The 19,455-nt window shown below is 42.3% G+C and overlaps 1 protein-coding gene across 2 annotated transcripts; it reads left to right on the forward strand.

Annotated features, from left to right (window-relative positions):
• Positions 1–9,703: 9,703 nt before the first annotated feature.
• Positions 9,704–14,255, forward strand: LOC109753265 (uncharacterized). Of its 2 annotated transcripts, none has more exons than XM_020312176.4 (10): positions 9,704–10,144; positions 11,038–11,063; positions 11,743–11,827; positions 11,915–12,124; positions 12,464–12,586; positions 12,903–12,960; positions 13,040–13,113; positions 13,519–13,607; positions 13,692–13,763; positions 13,963–14,255. In XM_020312176.4, exons 1-9 carry the CDS (start codon positions 10,058–10,060, stop codon positions 13,759–13,761), a joined length of 822 nt encoding a protein of 273 aa, XP_020167765.1. In that variant the 5' UTR covers positions 9,704–10,057; the 3' UTR covers positions 13,762–13,763; positions 13,963–14,255. The 2 variants fall into 2 exon arrangements, with proteins under 2 accessions (XP_020167765.1, XP_020167764.1); XM_020312175.4 differs by having other exon boundaries at positions 14,036–14,255.
• Positions 14,256–19,455: the final 5,200 nt, after the last annotated feature.

A 19,455-nucleotide genomic window follows, 5' to 3' on the forward strand; every position in this document is an offset into this window, starting at 1 on the left:
CCGCACCGCCCGCCGCCCCACAGCCCCACCCGGACCCCACGGAGACCGCCGGACCTCGCCGGAGCCCCACAAAGGTAGTCGCCTCGCCGCAGCTGGTTTTGAGAGAAAAACCGATCCGGTTTTTTTAGAAAACCCTAGGTTTTTTTTGAATAGACCGGTTTTTATTTTATTTTCCGGTTTAGTTTATTTAGCGGACGTTCGTCCGTACGTTCGTTTTAACGAACGGTGTTCACTCGTTAGCCGCAGACAGCGAACGTTCGTTCGTTAGCCTGTTCGTCAGTTTTCTTTTTCTCGGATTTTCCGCGATTATTTTCGATCGTGATTTCTGATCCGATTTTCGTTTCAGTTTATCTTTTCGCTCGTTTATCGGAATCAGGCGATTCAAGCGCCTAGATCTTCGCCTCGAAACCCTCTTTCTGTTTAACCAACTTGAACAAGATTTTGGTACTATAAAATTTGACTTTAGTCCAGATTAGTAAACGGATCTTGTTTCTTTCGTTGTTTGAGTTTCGTTGCTCCGTTTGATTTGATTCTTTTCGCAAACCGGAGTTCTTAAGTTGAACTTTCTGGTTAGATCCTCTTATTTTAGTTTTACCCGTGCTTCTTTGCTTGATTGCTTATGTATGCTATTGTTTGTTTGCGATAGAATTCCCAGAGTGCGAAGCGTGCTACTACGAGTCTCTAGGTTTTGCGGATCGTCATCAAGGCAAGTAACACATTGATCATACTCCTTTCATACCCAGTTTTTATGCATTAGTTCCAATCCTCAAACATTGCATGACTAGAATGTGATTAACATGTGGGTTGTGAAGTAGTTGATGAGGTAGAACCTATCGCCCTGTTATATTCAAACCCTTGGGAGTTACTTCTACGTATTGCTTATATTGCTATGCTATGCTCGTAGACGTGGTTTGGGTGAGTGAATCCATGACAGATGTGAGATTGTTAATTAATGGTTCAACTTAAGGTGGCAACTTTAATACACATCTGGGTGGATTGCTTGTCGGGCACCTGGAGAATCCAGTGTTGTCCTAGGATATCCCGGAGTACCCGTGTGATCATCCTAAGGTCCGCCACCCAGGCTCAAAGGGAACTGAGTTAGTTTCTTGCTAGAAACTTCCGTGTGCAGCCACAAGCTATTATGGGCTCTAGCATAGTTGAGTAAGTTGCATGAGCTCTTGAAGAGGTGGATCAGCAGGTAGAGGGATGTAGGTTTGGTATGGTCTGCCCGGAGTAAAGAGTTAATGTTTCTGAAAGACTGTGTCTCGGTCATCCGTTTCTCAAACATCATGTAGTGCGAGAAATCCAACGGAGGAGATCGAGTCTTGTGGGGAAAAGTGCGCAAACCTCTACAGAGTGTACAATCTAATCATGGTTAGCCGTGTCCCCGGTTATGGACAATCTTGAGTATCTAGTACTTGAATTATCCTAAGTACTCATCACTTTTAATTAATATTGTTGGGTTGATAATTACTTTAATTGGGATTGAGTTGGAGGAACCTTCTCAATGATGTTTCAACTACCATGATAGTTAAAATAAAACTTATTCCTTTGTTGTAGGGGAAATTGGCTTTTCGCAAAACTATAACCATAGAGCTTTCCACCAGCCAAATATGCATGTAGTGATAGCATTATTCTGTTCTTGCTCTACTGTGTTATATTGCCAGCATATTCCGTGTGCTGACCCGTTTTCGGGCTGCAACGTATTATGTTGCAGACTTTTCAGACGAGGAGTAAGGTTCGTTAGGTCGTTGCCGTGCAGCTCAGTTATGTCGTTGGATTTGATGGACTCACTTTATCTTCCAAGCCTTCCGTTGTTATCGTATTAGATGGCCTTAAGCCATATTTATTGTAATAAGTTCTCTTTTGAGACATTCGATGTAATAAGTGTGTGATTGCTACTCTGTTATAAATCCTTCGAGTACTGTGTGTGTCAGCATTACCGATCCAGGGATGACACTGAAGCAGGGAGACTTGACCGTTTGTGTTCAGGTCGCTACACTTATGGAAAAGAAAGATGCTAAACCTAGACTTATTCGATGGGTTCTCTTGTTACAAGAATTTGATTTACATATCATTGATAGAAAAGGAGCTTAGAACCCCGTAGCTGATAATTTATCTAGGCTTGAAAATGTGCCTGATGACCCACTACGTATTGATGATTGTTTTCCTGATGAGCAGTTAGCTGCAATAAATGTTGCTCATAATACTCCTTGGTATGACGACTATGCTAATTACATTGTTGCTAAATATTTACCACCTAGCTTTACTTACCAACAAAAGAAAAAAAAATTCTTCTATGATTTAAACATTACTTTTGGGATGATCCACATCTTTATAAAGAAGGAGTAGATGGTATTATTAGACGTTGTGTACATGAGCTTGAACAGGGACAAATCCTACGGAAATGTCACTCCGAAGCTTATGGAGGGCATCATGGTGGAGATAGAACTGCTCGCAATGTATTGCAATTTGGATTTTATTGGCCAACTCTCTTCAAGGATGCCCGTAAGTTCGTCTTATCTTGTGATGAATGTCAAAGAATAGGTAATATCGGTAAGCATCAAGAAATGCCTATGAGTTATTCACTTGCTGTTGAACCATTTGATGTTTGGGGATTTGATTACATGGGACCTTTTCCTTCCTCTAATGGGTATACTCATATTTTGGTTGCTGCTGATTATGTTACTAAATGGGTAGAAGCTATTCCAACCAGTAGTGCTGATCACAAAACCTCTATTAAAATGCTTAAGGAAGTTATTTTCCCAAGGTTTGGAGTCCCTAGATATTTAATGACTGATGGTGGTTCACACTTTATTCGTGGTGCTTTCCGTAAAATGCTTGCCAAGTATGATGTTAACCATAGAATTGCATCACCTTATCATCCTCAGTCTAGTGGTCAAGTTGAACTTAGCAATAGGGAAATAAAATTAATTTTGCAAAAGACTGTCAATAGGTCCTGGAAGAATTGGTCTAAGAAATTAGATGATGCACTTTGGGCTTATAGAACAGCATATAAAAATCCTATGGGTATGTCTCCTTATAAAATGGTTTATGGAAAAGCTTGTCATTTGCCTCTTGAGTTAGAACATAAATCATATTGGGCAATCAAAGAACTCAATTATGATTTCAAACTTGCCGGTGAAAAGAGGTTATTTGATATTAGCTCATTTGATGAATGGAGAACTCAAGCTTATGAAAATGCAAAATTATTCAAAGAAAAAGTTAAAAGATGGCATGACAAAAGAATCCAAAAGCGTGAGTTTAAAGTCGGAGAATATGTTCTTTTATACAACTCTCATTTCAGATTCTTTGCAGGAAAACTCCTCTCAAAATGGGAAGGCCCCTATGTTATCGAGGAGGTTTATCGGTCTGGAGCCATCAAAATAAATAATGCCGAAGGTACTAACCCAAAGGTTGTCAATGGACAACGAATAAAACATTATATCTCAGGTACGCCCATTAATGTTGAAAGTAATATTATCCAAACTTTGACACCGGAAGAACACATAAAAGAGTCCTTCCGGAACACTCCAGAATCATGTAAATAAGGAGGTACGTGATACGGTAAGTAAACGTACTCCGAAAAATCCGCAATTTTTTTTGTCAGTTTTGGAATATTTAGAAAAATAGGAAAATAAGAAACTTCCAGGAAGCGTACCCTGGTGGGCACAAGACACCAGGGCGCGCCCAGGTGGGTTGTGCCCACCTGGGACACCTTCCGGACTCCGTTTTTCTACAATTTGCTTGTCCCCCAAGATAAAAAATCTATATATACTCTCCGAACCTGTTGATCACTGTATTGCGGAGAAATCCTTTGTTCTCTTTCCTTGATGTTTTCTGTCAGATCCCATCTACCATGGCTGCTTCAAGCTCCTCTAAGGACAAGTTCTTCAAGAACGTCATCAACCCATATCTGCGGGAGGTGGTGCAGCACCCTCAGGTCATCCAGATGCATGAGGGGGTGCTTCACCTTCGCGATGTGCCATGTCCCAAGGGGATGGGAACCGTGGAGGCTAGACTTGAAGCTATGGAAGAAGATGTCTTCCGGTGCAAGGGGATGGTTGAGCGTGGACTCAATGCCAATCACCTCATGATCACGGATCTCTCCCGTGATCTCAAGGTGGATGGCAAGCCCATGAAGGACATCGTCTTCACCCTCAACGAGCAAATCAACTTCCTCCATAGCTAGATCTACGACCTCCAAAACCAAGTCTTTGAATATGAGGCAAGGTTTAAAGGTATGAGTTTGGCTGCTAGTTGCAGGACCCGTGAGACTCACTCCTCCTCTTATGATGGTGGACCACTGCCATGGAAACCCAAGGACAAGAACTCTTCATCACCACCACCTCTTTCTTCTTCATCGCCAAAAGAGAATTGAGTATCGGGTATGGGCACTCCCCTTGGCTTCCGCCAAGCTTGGGAGAGGTGCCCCGGTATCGTATCATCCCACTATCTTTTTGACTTTACTTATTTTAGTTCGATCTTTTGCTTTAGATGAATAAAAGTTTAGTTCGATCCTTTCTTCTTTCAGAGTTTGCTTAGTGATCTATCCTTGTAATCGTGTGCAAGATATATAATAAAGTTTAGTTTGAGTTTTTGCTTTCTTTACTTTCATGTTGCAAATAAAAGAAGGTAAAGGGTCAGGTATGAAGCTTAAGTATAGGGGATTAATTGTAGCTCTTTTCGATAAGTAAGAGTGTCGAACCCAACGAGGAGCAGAAGGAAATGACAAGTAGTTTTCAGTAAGGTAATGTCTGCAAGTGCTGAAATTGTAAGTAACTGAGTAGTTTGATAGCGAGATAATTTGTAACGGGCAAGTAACAATAGTAGTAACAAAAGTGCAGCAAGATAACCCAATCCTTTTGAGGCAAAGGATAGGCCAAAACGGTCTCTTATGATAAGCAAAGCGTTCTTGAGGGTACACCGGATTTTCATCTAGTCACTTTCATCATGTTGGTTTAATTCGTGTTCGGTACTTTGATAATTTGATATGTGGGTGGACCGGTGCTTAGGTGTTGTTCTTACTTGAACAAACCTCCTACTTATGATTAACCCTCCCGCAAGCATCCGCAACTACGAGAAAAGTAATAGGAATAAATTCTAACCATAGCATTAAACTTTTGGATCCAATCGGTGAGAAGCTCGTATGCCGTCTTGCCGAGTAGCTTGTGAAGATATAGATGATTTGTTGCATGACAAGCTGTCTCAACCGCTTCCGCCCAAAAGTGTTTGGGCGTCATGTACTCATCAAGCATCGTTCTCGCCATCTCAATAAGAGTCTGGTTCTTCCTCTCAACAACTCCATTTTGTTGAGGCGTGTACATAGCCGAGAACTCATGTGAAATCCCTTCTTCGTCAAGAAAGGTGTCCACATTTGCGTTCTTGAACTCTGTTCCATTGCCGCTGCGAACCTTCTTGATCTTCACTTCAAATTGATTTTGGGCCTTCCTAGCGAAGTTCTTGAAGATCTTTTGGACCTGCGATTTATCATCAAGAAAGAACACCCACGTAAATCTTGAAAAGTCATCGACAATGACTAAACCGAACGAGTTACCACCGAGACTTTTGTGGGCGCTGGGACCAAAAAGATCCATATATGAAGCAACTCGAGCGGTCTTCTCATGGTCATGATGTTCTTCATGGGGTGGCTTCCTCCAACCTGTTTTCCTGCTTGATAAGGACTGCACAATCTATCCTTGTCAAATATAACGTCTTTCACCCCAAGGATATGATCACCTTTAATAAGTTTATCAAGATTTCGCATGCCCACATGACCTAACCTTCTATGCCACAACCAACCTTTAGAAGATTTAGCAATTAAGCAAGTTCTAGGTTGAGCCTTTTTAGTGAAGTCAACAATGTATAGATCACCTCTACGTATACCGGTAAAGACCATATTATGATTATCTCTTCAAAACACTTGGCAATCTACTTCAGTAAATTGAACATTGAAACCGAAGTCAGCTAGTCTAGATACGGAAAGTAAATTATAGCCAAGAGATTCAACGAGCATAACATTTTGGATGGAGCTGTCATGTGAGATGGCCACCTTACCAAGGCCAACCACCTTACCCTTTGAGTTATCACCAAAAGTGACATACTTTCAAGGGTCATCATTTTCAGCAAGCTCACAAAACATATCCTTGTCTCCGGTCATGTGATCGGTACATCCACTATGAAGAACCCATTCCTTTCCTCCAGCCATGTAGCCACGAAGGTTAGCCATAAGACCAAAGTGTCTCATAGACTCATCGAGATCAAAGTCACTATCATCATCCTCATCATAGTATCCATGTTCAACATCGTCTTGTGATTGATCATTACCTAGAGAGAGTGATTCATTAGTTTTATGATCATGACAATGTTCATCCTTATGAATTCTAATGACTTCCGAGATGATGTTACTAATGATTCCAACATCTCCTTTGGCACACATAAGGTCACAAAGCTCAAAGAAACAATCACCAAACTTAGGATCATTAGGATTCATCTTATTTAAAGCAATAGACTTTTGAAGAATCACATCTAGATTTTTCAAGGAATAGTTTGGAAACTGTTCCTCAAGAAATATCCATATGATGTAAGCACATTCAAGAGTAGGCAAGCATACAATCAACTTTCTAGGCAATCCTCTAATGATAAGATTGATAGTTCTAAGATTGCAGATCATGTCAAGAGACTCATCAGGGGTAGGATGCAAGGGGTCAACAAGAGGTGCACACGGGCTAGTATTGTACTTGTTCAAGTGATATTCATTGAAAATCTCAAGCATCTCATTTTTCCAAGCATTAAAGAACTCTCCATCAAGCATAGGCACTCTACATCTAAAAGTCCCCATCATAGACTCATCAATCTTCCTCCAATGGTGATTAAACCAAAGCAATGGAGACCAGTGCTCTGATACCAATTGAAAGGATCGAGAAGAGGTGTCTAGAGGGGGGTGAATAGACCCTCAACAAGCAAAAGTGGCAGTTTTTAAGTTCTTCAAGTTGAGGTGGAGTTTTAGCACAAGGTTAAACATTAACGATACATTTCAAGCAAGCATGGCAAGAGTATATGAGCAGCGAAAAGTAAAGCATGCAAGTTGCAAGAAAGTAAAGGGATGGGATTGGAGTGTGCAAACACAATTGGAGACACGGAGATTTTTGGCGTGGTTTCCAATAGGTGGTGCTATCGTACATCCACGTTGATGGAGACTTCAACCCATGAAGGGTAACGGTTGCGTGAGTCTATGGAGGGCTCCACCCATGAAGGGTCCACGAAGAAACAACCTTGTCTATCCCACCATGACCATCACTCACGAAGGACTTGCCTCACTTGGGTAGATCTTCACGAAGTAGGCGATCTCATTGCCCTTACAAACTCCTTGGTTCAATTCCACAATCTTGACGGAGGCTCCGAAGTGACACCTAACCAATCTAGGAGACACCACTCTCCAAAAGGTAATAGATGGTGTGTTGATGATGAACTCCTTGCTCTTGTGCTTCAAATGATAGTCTCCTCAACACTCAACTCTCTATCACAGATTTGGCTATGGTGGAAAGATGATATGAGTGGAAAGCAACTTGGGGAAGGCTACAGATCAAGATTCTCGTGGTTGGATTGGAATGTCTTGGTCTCAAAACATGAGTAGGTGGTTCTCTCTCAGAAAATGAATGCTGGAAGTGTAGGCACGTTCTGATAGCTCTCTCACTGATGGAGAGGAGGGTGGAAGGGTATATATAGCCTCCATACAAAATCTAACCATTACACACAAAAGAGCCAACTCGGTCAGACCGAATATGTGAACTCGGTGAGACCGATTCAGCTCAAAATGTGAACGCTAGGATTTTTGGTGGGACCGACATGATCAACTCGATGGGACCGATGTGCTAGGGTTAGGGCAAAACCTAAACTCAGTTTAATCGATTACACAAACTCGGTGAGACCGATTTTTCGGTAATAAGCAAACAGAGAGTTGGTCGAGCAAACTCGGTGGGACCGACTGCGTATCTCGGTGAGACCGAAACAATTGCAATAGGCAACAGAGAGTTTGCAAGCCCATCTCGGTGAGACCGAGATCCCATCGGTGAGACCGAACTGATTAGGGTTTCTGGCAGTGGCTCTGTCACGTGAACTCGGTGGCGCCGGATGAATCAAATCGGTGGGGCCAAGTTTGACTTTAGGTTTTGGACATATATGGAATTTGAGAAAGTGGTTGAGGGTTTTGGAGCATATCACTAAGCACTTTGAGCAAGTAGACCATTAAGCAACACCTCATCCCCTTTTAATAGTATTGGCTTTCATATGGACTCAATGTGATCTTGGACCACTAAAATATAAATGAAGAGTCTTGAGCTTTTGCCAATCTCCTGTCCTTAGCATCTAGAAGGGGTTCCACATCCTCTTGTCCATGACACGTCTTTGCCGAACTTTCTGAAATATACTAGATGAAAATATTAGTCCAACCAGAGATATGTTGACATTGATTACCAAAATCACTTAGGAAGCACTTGTGCTTTCAGTCGGTTATCCGGATCGGACGACGACGATGTCTCGGCGTTGTTCTCCTTCCTGAAGGTGCTGTCTTGTTTGCTCGCGGTGTCTTCGGTTCTAGATCTGGATAAGTTAGTCATCTTGTTGTTGGTGTGGGCTACTTCTCAGGATGGCGAGTTTAGTTGTGTTTTTCTCTATTTGAGCTGAGCATCCCATGTCTTTTTGCGCCGCGCACCATGTTCACGCCTCTTGTGTCTGTGCCATGTGTTGTACACCTCTTGTACTCGCTCTAATTTCTTCTATCAATGAAATGATACGCAAGCTTTATGTATTCGTGAAAAACGAAGATGGCAGAAGCTGGTTCGTACTGCGCAACCATAAAAGGCAAAATCTAGAATATGGTGCGTGTAAGGTATATGCAATGTAATATTGATGTTGAACTACTAAAATATGCATGACTTTGATAAGTGCCACACGTTACGGAAATCCAATTCGGCTCTTGGGAGCATATGCTCCTGCCCGTGAAAAATGTTTTTTCCAAATGTAAAAAAAATAGAAAAAATAGATATGATCGTTGTCACACGAAAGCGCTACGTGCAATTTTTTAGCAGGGAAGGTTAAGTATTTTGATCTGTGCAAAAAAAAAAGCCAAGTCGAACGACAAATGATACCTCCAAATATTACACTTATTTTTGTTTTTTTCACCGACGAATCACCGCCATCCCGTTTCGCATGAAAATTGGCAAGCACTCTTGTTACACTAACAAGAACATCTACGAAAATTTCAGAATTTTTAAATTTTTATTTTGAATTTACTGTTCATTAGGGAGCATATGTTCCCAAGAGCCAAAACTGCCTTCCCCATATGTTAGGTGCAACTACATGGCAATTTCAAATGTTTTCGACGGGCAAGTTCAGTGACACGAGTATAACAACTTTCGTGCTTTAGTTTTTTGATAGAAATTTACCGTGTGTTACATGCCAACAGTGTGTGACTAGAATTGTCATCGGAAAACCTCAGAGCTAGAGTGCCAAGCACCTTAAGGCCTTGTACTACGCTGATGCTTGGAGACCGGTGCTAGTTGCGTCGCTCCTAGAAAATTTCTTTGATCCACAACGCGTAGTGCTTGGTATGGGTGCTAGCTGGACCATTTTTCTTATTTTTTTTCCTGCCGATGGAGGCACTGAGTCAAGGCATCGTGACTTGAGTGAGCGGTTATTTCTTGTAAGCACCGGCTGGCACCGGAAGCAAAACTTTGCTTCTGTCACCCGTCTTAAGCACCCGTGTAATCCAATTGTAGGAAAAAAAACCGGGTTTTTCTCTCAAGCACCTACGTAAGGACCTGCCGTTGTACAGGGCCTAAGTGGGAGTGCCAAGCACCTTAAGTATGGCTAGATGCAGTTTGTATGGATTCGAGGATGAGAAGTGGGGGTCAAATTAGGCAATCTCGGTTGGAGATGCTCTGACCGCGCCGCCGGAACCCTTCCGCACGCAGTAGCTCCTCCTCAGCCCGTCTGCTTGACTGGCGCGGAGTGGAGGGCAGATCCATCCGGGCTGACGATTCTAGGGGCTTCGAGGATGAGGAGCTGGGCTAATCGCCCCCACTCATCCCTTCTCGCCTCTTTCCTCGCGGCCTCTTGGCTTCTCGTGGCCGCATCGCCTCAGGTACATCTCTATCACTGTTACCCCCTCCCCTCTGTTGCTGGATTCTGGATTTGTACGCGCAATTCTTGCTTCGCCAGCTGTTACGACGCAAATGGGTACTTATTTCGTGTAAAAATCAGTCTTTGAACCGCTCAGATTTAGCAAGTTAGGAATTTTGGGGTGAAATCTAGAGCTTTGTTCTGTATTTGTGGGCGGCCTGCGAACCCTAGTATTTCGTCGTACTACAGAGTACAGACCATGTCACTAGTGTGACTGTGTGAGGCATGTGGTTCGTTCTGGACGCTGCTCAGCAAGGTCCAAGCCATCTTTGTATCGTCCGAGTGATTATTGTGTCGGTCCTTGCAAGAATATTTGCTACTCTTTGGGTTTGGAGGCCCAACGCTATGCACACAAGCTTACATAACTTCTTTTGCATGAAGAATTTGCTCTCTGACATGTGGTATGCTTGCAATTGACAATTTGTTAAATCAACAGGGCTGGTCCAAATCTTTTGCAAGGCAAAAGCTAGTTTTATTGTGCATTGTGTGTGTGTGTGTGTGGGGGGGGGGGGGGGGGGGGGGGGATGTCCAGACGTTTCAGCTGAATGTTGGCAATACCATATTGTGTCACCACACTCCTTGATCTGGCCAGACTAGCAATTTTTTTATGCCTTCCATGAATTCTTTCTAGAAAAATGTTACACCCTTAGGGTTCTATGTATATGAACTGGGTGAAAAATTTGTCTGGAGATGTCATCATCTTTACGAATATTCAGATATTATAGATATAACCATGTCGTAGCCTACCCAAAGACACATGCTTACTGTTGGACTTACTAGTTGTCTTTGATGTTAAGGTGAATACATGATTTCCCTGGTCTGGCTAATTTGGATTTTTTTTTTGTTATGATCTAGGAATTGCATGAAGCATCTGGATCCAGGTACTAGACTTAAGCTCGCAAACTAGTTGCTACAGTTGAAATTACGACAACGTTTTATTCTGGACATGCCACAAAGATATGTTGCTTATGTTTTTCTCTGTGTATGCATGGCAATACAAATAAGGTCCGCGACGGGATCTTCTTAAGTAACTCATTACCTATAGCCTGTTAGAGCTTCTCTACACAGGAGTACCCTTGGTCAGGAGACACCAGAGGGCTGACCAGACGTCAGTGAGTAGGCCTGTAACTGTTACAGATCATAAGATAACAGGGGTATAGGTTATTATTTATGGAAAATGTTGATAATTTGTGGTGGACATATCCCTAACATATGGAAACTAAACATACTCTTATTCTAACTGGACTGTTAACTTGACACAGGAAACTACTCGAACTTGACCAACTTAACTTTATACCGCTCTAGATGGTGACCTCTAGATGATCCAGATGCTTTTCTTCTGATCCAAACGGCAAGGGACCTAATGGTTCCTTTGCTGCATCCTTTTCCTGCTATATACTGGCTGGGCCCTGTGGGCCAGCGGTGAGGAATTTCCCACATAACATAGTTCTAACAAATGAACACTATAGATAAATTTGTCACCTCATGGGATGTTAAACTGTTCTATGCAGAATCTTGGGACACAATACTAAAGAGTTGTATGTTTCTACTTGATGCCAGGATTCTTCATCACACAAAGTCACACACACATGAGGTGCATTGTTCAAGGGAACGGAGCCGTGCAGCTTGGAAAGCTGTTGATGAGGTAGGACATGCAATATGATTGCTCACTGGTCACTGCATTGGTGCATCCATAATGACATTGCTGGTTAAACACTCTCTCTTTATGCAGTACTTGATGCCCTTTGTGGAAAAGGAGAAATATGAACTCCCAAGCAAGTGTAGGCTTCGTCCTGAAAACGACATGTTTCGGGAACAAGAGCAACATAAGATCCATTTTGATGTGAACGAGTGGCGTTGTGGCTTCTGCAAGAAATCCTTTCGAGCAGAAAAATTTATCGATCAGCATTTTGCAAACCGGCACAGTAATCTGTTGGATAATGTATGCTTCTCACTTTCTATTATCATTGTTCCCATTTATTAATTCCTTAAACAAGTAAATTTGGTTCATATATGTTTACTTAGTAATAATTTTATATAGCCTATGCAGTTGTCAGCACAAGTATGATGTTTCTCGTTTTATGTCTGTTATTTTCATATCATTGAAAAAACGGATGCAATGCGAAATAAGATAAATTTTATGACATTTCTTGGCCATGCACTTGACTTGAAGTTCTCATATTAACAAGTTAACTTGTTTGATATATATTAGTGAATTCAACTTTGTGTATTTATTATTGTTTAGAGTTATGAAATGCTAAATCTTGAATTGTTTTCTTAGAGTCAAGGAAGGTGCTTGGCAGATCTTTGTGGAGCACTTCACTGTGATCTGACAATGGAGTTCAAGAAACCAAAGAGTAAATGCAATGCTGCTGCAGCTGCAAGGAACCGTCATCTTTGTGAGGTTCTTATTATTTTGTTTGAACTGCTCTAAATATCTTTGTTTGGTCGGTTTTGTGCTACTTTTGTAGGCTTGTTGCATTTTACCAATGGAAAGACTAGTAAAATTTGGTTGTTGTACCTGCCTGAAAGTTAAGCACTAGAAGATGATCATGACTCATTGTGGGATAACTATAAAAGATTGCTGCACATTTCCTTGGTTTTGTTGATTTTGTTTAGTATTTGGTTGAAATAATAGATGCGCTATATACCTATATAGATATCATTTATAGTTGTATTTGCAATGGCAATACTGAACTCCCTTCTGCTTCTGCTAACAGAGCCTTGCAGACAGTTGCTTTCCTGTTAATCAAGGGCATTCTGCCAGCCGTCTTCATGGTGAGTGCTGGTAGAATGCAATGGTCCTATATTCATAGTTCCCCCATGTGGACTTCTTGCTGATACAGCTGTTTTGCAGAATTTTTCTTGCGCCAATTCTGTGATGCTCACACTTGCAATGGGGCCTCCAAACCTTTCCCCAAAGGTGGCAGGGTGAGGAATTTTTAACCTATTTTTTTGTTTTAAGTATTAGTTTTGAGCTTTCGACTGCTATTAAGCTTCGTAGTAGCCAGTTAAGCTTCATCTGATAGCGTTTTATAAGTTAAGTTATTTTATTCAGAGCTTGTTGTTGTGTTATTAAGCTTTAAGATCTTTTTGGTAAGATAATATCGTTCATTTTCGTATGCTGTAAACCTTCAGGTTATTATGTTGTATAACTTTTCAAACGACTTTAATCTACATTGCTTTCAGTGCAATTTGAGATTCTCAAACTATAGCATAACATTACGCACTCAACATGTTCGTTGTCGATGAAAAAAAATAGCCATTTACATTTGTCTTTATAAGCAGAAAAAAGAAACCTTACGACTTAATGTTAACTTTTATCCCATTGTGCAGAAACAAACAAACAGATTCTACCTGGCTCTCTGCATCTTGACGATGCTGCTTTTGCCTGTGTTCTATCTCATAGTATTTTTACACCAGAGGTTTGTGGCATTTACTTTTATGTATATGACCCTTTGTTAATACCTTGGGAAATTTCTAGCACCGTTCTCATATTTGTTGTGCAGGGAAATGAAGAAAGGAGATCAAGTTTTCAAACGAATTGGAAAAACCGTGCACAAGAAAAAGCCGTCCTAGTTGTAAGATCCCTCGCTACCCATTACCCAAGCTCCTTGAGATGAACTCACCATTTTGCTCTTGGTGGCAATTAGCTATGCATGTCATGTTGTCTCTTCATATGTCTCTCTTCCCTTCCCCTTTATGACTCAAGTTCCTTCAACATATATATTGTTTGGATCGTCATTTACGTTCAAGCAAAATGTGTTTGTGTTACCACAGAAGCGGGCTACTGCTTTGGCCTAATTCCATTCATGAAACTTTTCGTGATGCCTGCCCCCTGCTTATTCTGCAGCCCCGCACGGATACACAAGATCCAACAAGCAGTCATGTGTAATTTTTGATAGGTTACAGAACATATCCTTTGATGTAAACCGAAACATTGTTGACCGCGACAAATTGCTCCTGGAACTTGGTGCTTACATGACTCTGTACAGCCAATCTAATGTCAGGAGACTGTTGTACAATATTCAAGGATGGGAAAGGTTAAAGCTATCTAAGTATTGTCGGTGTTACTGGGGCTGTAGATTCTGGGGTAGCAACATTTACTTTATCTGAGAGGTGCTATCTATGGTTTTCATAAGAATATATAGAGGCCCTTTGATTTGGTTTGATGCTCCTATTTCTCGAAACAGGCTTTCGTTCTGCTTTATTTAAATCCAGCCAAACGGCGGAACGATACCAGGTGCTGAGGGAAGCCTCATACAATCCGGTTAAAGAAAAACATGACAACACACGCCAAGCAAGGCCAACAGAACACCAGAAATGTCATGTTGGACGCCACCAGCGTGACATCAAAATAGTAGTAGCCGAATCATCATAGCTAAAAGAAACCAATGAATTGACACCCAACGAACGGCCCCCGTGTGTGCTTGGGCCTGGCCTGATCCTTGGCCTTCTCCATCGCCAACATCGCTAACTGGAGTCAAGAGGGGAGAGGCGCATGGTGCTCCCATGTGAATTGTAGATGTAGGTTGTGTCTTCCTGCTGGCGTGTTCTACACCATGTCGTGTGGTTGCTTGCCACGACCCCTTCCGAGCCGCGACATGTGGCTTCTGCTTTCTCAATGACAGTGTTTGTTGTGGGGAAGTTGCGGGCTCCGGTCTATTGAAAATATTCCCTAGTGGCAAATAATATGATGATGTTTGTTTCCTTATGTATTCATGAATTATTTGTATTGTCCTTGAACATCATTATTGGTATGTACCAATAAGTATGTGACTTATTTGTGAGATATATATTGTATGATGATTTCTCTAATGCACCCTAGTTGATAAGGTTATGAGGAGACGTATACTTTGACTAGTATATGATTTGGTTGATGACTATGTGAAAGGATTGATATGGTTGACTAGGGAGGGAGGGGGGGGGGGCGTGAATAGGCAACTACCATTTTTTAGATTTTCTTAACAAATTAGGTTTAGCGACAAATAAGTTGTTTAGATATGCAACTAGGTGAGCAACCTATATGATGCTAGCAACAATAACAACATAAGCAAGCAAGAGATATAACACAAGTAAAACTTGCTCAAAGTAAAGGTAAGAAGTAACTATAAATGAAGCCGATGAAGACGAGGATGTGTTACCGAAGTTCCTTTCCTTTAAGAGAAAGTATGTCTCCGTTGGAGCGGTGTGAAGGCACAATGCTCCCAAGAAGCCATTAGGGCCACTGTATTCTCCCCACGCCCTCGCACAATGCAAGATGTCATGATTCCACTAGTGGTGCCCTTGAAGCCAGCAACCGAATCTTTAGAAACAAGGTTGGGGCAATCTCCATAACCGAATTGGAGGCTCCTAACACCCCATGAAGCTTCACCACAATGGATTGTGGCTCCGAGGTGACCTCAACCGTCTAGGGTGCTCAAACACCCAAGAGTAACAAGATCCGCTAGGGCTTAGTGGGGAGAATCAAATTTCTCTTGGTGAAAGTGTAGATTGGGGCCTTCTCAACCAATCCCTAGAGAATCAACAAGTTTGATTGGCTAGGGAGAGAGATCGGGCAAAAATGAGCTTTTGAGCAACAATGGAGCTTGGGGGAGGAAGAGGTAAGTCCACTAGAGGAAGAAGACTCACTTATATAGTGAGGGAATGAATCCAACTGTTACATCTAGCCCGCGCATAAGCGGTAGTACCGCTTGGGCGAGCGGTACTTTCGCTGGAATGGAAGTTCCAGTACTGTACGTTGAACTGAGCAAGTTAGAGAGGCAGTAGTGCCACCGGAGCGGTACTACCGCTCTCACCAGCGGTACCACCGCGTAGTGTTGAGCGACCAGCAGGAATTGCGGTAGTAGAGAAGGACAACGCGGTAGTGCTGCATGGAGCGGTACTTGTAAGTGCATCTAGTGCCACCCCTAGTTGGTTTTGGAGTAATGACGACAAACTTGGTTAAGGGACTAATGTGTTTGTGAGAATTGCATAATAACACAGGTAGTAGTCCCATATTGATTCGGTTTACCTACCAGAGATGACCCCTAAAAATGTGTGAAGACATTGAAGACAATGGTGGTTTGTGAAGATATTCACACTGAAGATTATGACATGAGAAGACATTCACATGAAGACTATGGAGTACGAAGACATAGTTGTTTCGTAGTTTCCTTTTCTTCTTTGTTGAGTCATAAGAACCACCGTACTGTTAAGTGGGGTCCAAGTGAACAAAATCAGAGTGACTGATGTGATGCTCAACCAAATCCTATGTCTTCGGGCGAAGGCAATGAGAGCAAATCTTTTCCAGAGCTGGATGAGTCAGCTTTACTTGTAGCCCAAGTCAAGCTGCCGCGTGTGTTTGAAATCTGACCATTGGACACGTGTCAGTTCCTTAGTGACCCAGGGTCATTTTGGACAAATCAGGTCGGGTTGCCTCCTGGCTATAAATAGCCCACCCCCTACACCATAAATCGGTGGCTGCTGAGAGCTAGTGCACGTCTTTTGTCATTTGAGAGCAACCCACCTCCGAAGCATTTGAGAGAGAGATCCTTGCGAGGACAAAGCTCAAAACACCCAGAGCCAAAGAGTGTTAGGCATCACTGAAGTCTTTCTGTCCGCGTGATCTGAAGACTTGTTACACTTGAGGACTGTGAATCCTCTAGCCGGTTAGGCGTTGCGTTCTATGCATCCAAGAGCCATTGTGGATTGCCAGTGAACGAAGTCTGTGAAGGTTTGGAAGTCTACCTTGAAGACTTACCAGAGTGATTGGGCGAGGACTAAGTGTTCTTAGCTCAAGGGGAATAAGGTGAAGACGCGGTCTTCTGAGTTAAATCTCAGCCTCCCTAACCAGACGTATAGTTGTCACAACAACTGGAACTGGTCTACCAAATCCTTGCCTTCACCAAGCAACTGGTTCTATCCTTCCCTTCCCTTTACTTACAGTTTGTCTTCGGGAAGTCATTGCCTGCTTGCATGATCTGAGTGTCTTCACTGCTTGAAGACTGTTTACTGATTGGCTTCATACTATCTTCCATCCTGATCCATACTACTAGCTGCTGATAGTCTTCGTGCTTTCACTTTATTGCTTACTTGACTATGGCTTGTCTAGTGTAGTCTACCTTCCGCTGCATATCAATATGTTCATTTCTACTGGTTGTCTTCAAAGCCCCCGTGTTTTGAAGACTTTCATAAAAATCGCCTATTCACCCCCCCTTCTATGTGATTCGGTTTAACCACCTGGAGTTTTAGCTATGTCGACTTCAGGGATAATCAAGGTCTCCGCTGCGTGCCCTATCTTCGATGACACTGATTACCCCTACTGGAAGAATAAGATGCGTATGCATCTTGAAGCCATTGACGTCGACCTCTGGTATGTCGTCAAGAACGACGTTCCCAAGGTCGGTGAAGGTGTCACCGCTGCTGATGTCAAGAGGTTCATTCAACTGGACTCGACCGCCAAGAACATCATCTGTGGTCATCTGACCAAAGGACAGTATGGCCGTGTGAGTGCTTGATATGTCTCCAACGTATCTATAATTTTTGATTGTTCCATGGTATTATATTATCTGTTTTGGATGTTTATGGGCTTTACTATGCACTTTTATATTTTTTTGGGACTAACTTATTAACCCAGAGCCCAGTGCCAGTTTCTGTTTTTCTCCTTGTTTCAGTGTTCCGCAGAAAAGGAATATCAAACGGAGTCCAAACGGAATGAAACCTTTGGGAGAGTTATTTTTGGAACGGAAGTAGTCCAGAAGACTTAGAGTGTACGTAAGGGAAGCAACGAGGAAGGCACGAGGCAGGGGGGCGCGCCCACCCCCCCGGGCGCGCCCTCCACCCTCGTGGGGCCCTCGTGGCTTCCCTGATCGACTTCTTTCGCCTATATATATCCATATACCCTAAAACCATCAGAGAATAGCATATATCGGGAGTTCCGCCGCCGCAAGCCTCTGTAGCCATCGAAAACCAATCTAGACCCGTTCCGGCACCCTGCCGGAGGGGGGGATCCCTCTCCGGTGGCCATCTTCATCATCCCGGCGCTCTCCATGACGAGGAGGGAGTAGTTCACCCTCGGTGCCGAGGGTATGTACCAGTAGCTATGTGTTTGATCTCTCTCTCTCTCTCTCTCTCTCTCTCTCTCTCTCGTGTTCTTGAGGTGGTACGATCTTGATGTATCGCGAGCTTTGCTATTATAGTTGGATCTTATGATGTTTCTCCCCCTCTACTCTCTTGTAATGGATTGAGTTTTCCCTTTGAAGTGATCTTATCGGATTGAGTCTTTAAGGATTTGAGAACACTTGATGTATGTCTTGCATGTGCTTATCTGTGGTGACAATGGGATATCACGTGATCCACTTGACGTATGTTTTGGTGATCAACTTGCAAGTTCCGTGACCTTGTGAACTTATGCATAGGGGTTGGCACACGTTTTCGTCTTGACTACAGACTGATTCCAATTGCAGTAGATCAATAATCAAATTATCTAGGTCGTCCTATTTTTGCAGATTTGTCTGATTTCCAGAAGTTTGCGTGATGCAGATTACTACAGACTGTTCTGTTTTTAACAGATTCTGTTTTGTATGTGTTGTTTGCTTATTTTGATGAATCTATGAGTAGTATCGGAGGGTATGAACCATAGAGAAGTTGGAATACAGTAGATATTACACCAATATGAATTTAGAATGAGTTCACAACAGTACCTAAGTGGTGATTTATTTTCTTATACTAAGGGAGCTTACGAGTTTTCTGTTGAGTTTTGTGTTGTGAAGTTTTCAAGTTTTGGGTAAAGATTCGATGGACTATGGAATAAGGAGTGGCAAGAGCCTAAGCTTGGGGATGCCCAAGGCACCCCAAGGTAATATTCAAGGACAACCAAGAGCCTAAGCTTGGGGATGCCCCGGATGGCATCCCCTCTTTCGTGTTCGTTCATCGGTAACTTTACTTGGAGCTATATTTTTATTCACCACATGATATGTGTTTTGCTTGGAGCGTCATTTTATTTTATTTTGTTTTGCTTGCTGTTTGAATAAAGTACCAAGATCTGAAACTCTTAAATGTTAGAGAGTCTTCACATAGTTACATAATTATTCAACTACTCATTGATCTTCACTTATATCTTTCGGAGTAGTTTGTCATTTGTTCTAGTGCTTCACTTATATCCTTTTAGAGCATGACGGTGGTTTTATTTGAAGAAATAGATGAACTCTCATGCTTCACTTATATTATTTTGAGAGTCCTAAACAGCATGGTAATTTGCTCTGATTGTGAAACTAGTCCTAATATGATAGG

This window comes from Aegilops tauschii, chromosome 5, assembly GCF_002575655.3.
Source record: "Aegilops tauschii subsp. strangulata cultivar AL8/78 chromosome 5, Aet v6.0, whole genome shotgun sequence".
Taxonomy (NCBI): Eukaryota; Viridiplantae; Streptophyta; class Magnoliopsida; order Poales; family Poaceae; genus Aegilops; species Aegilops tauschii.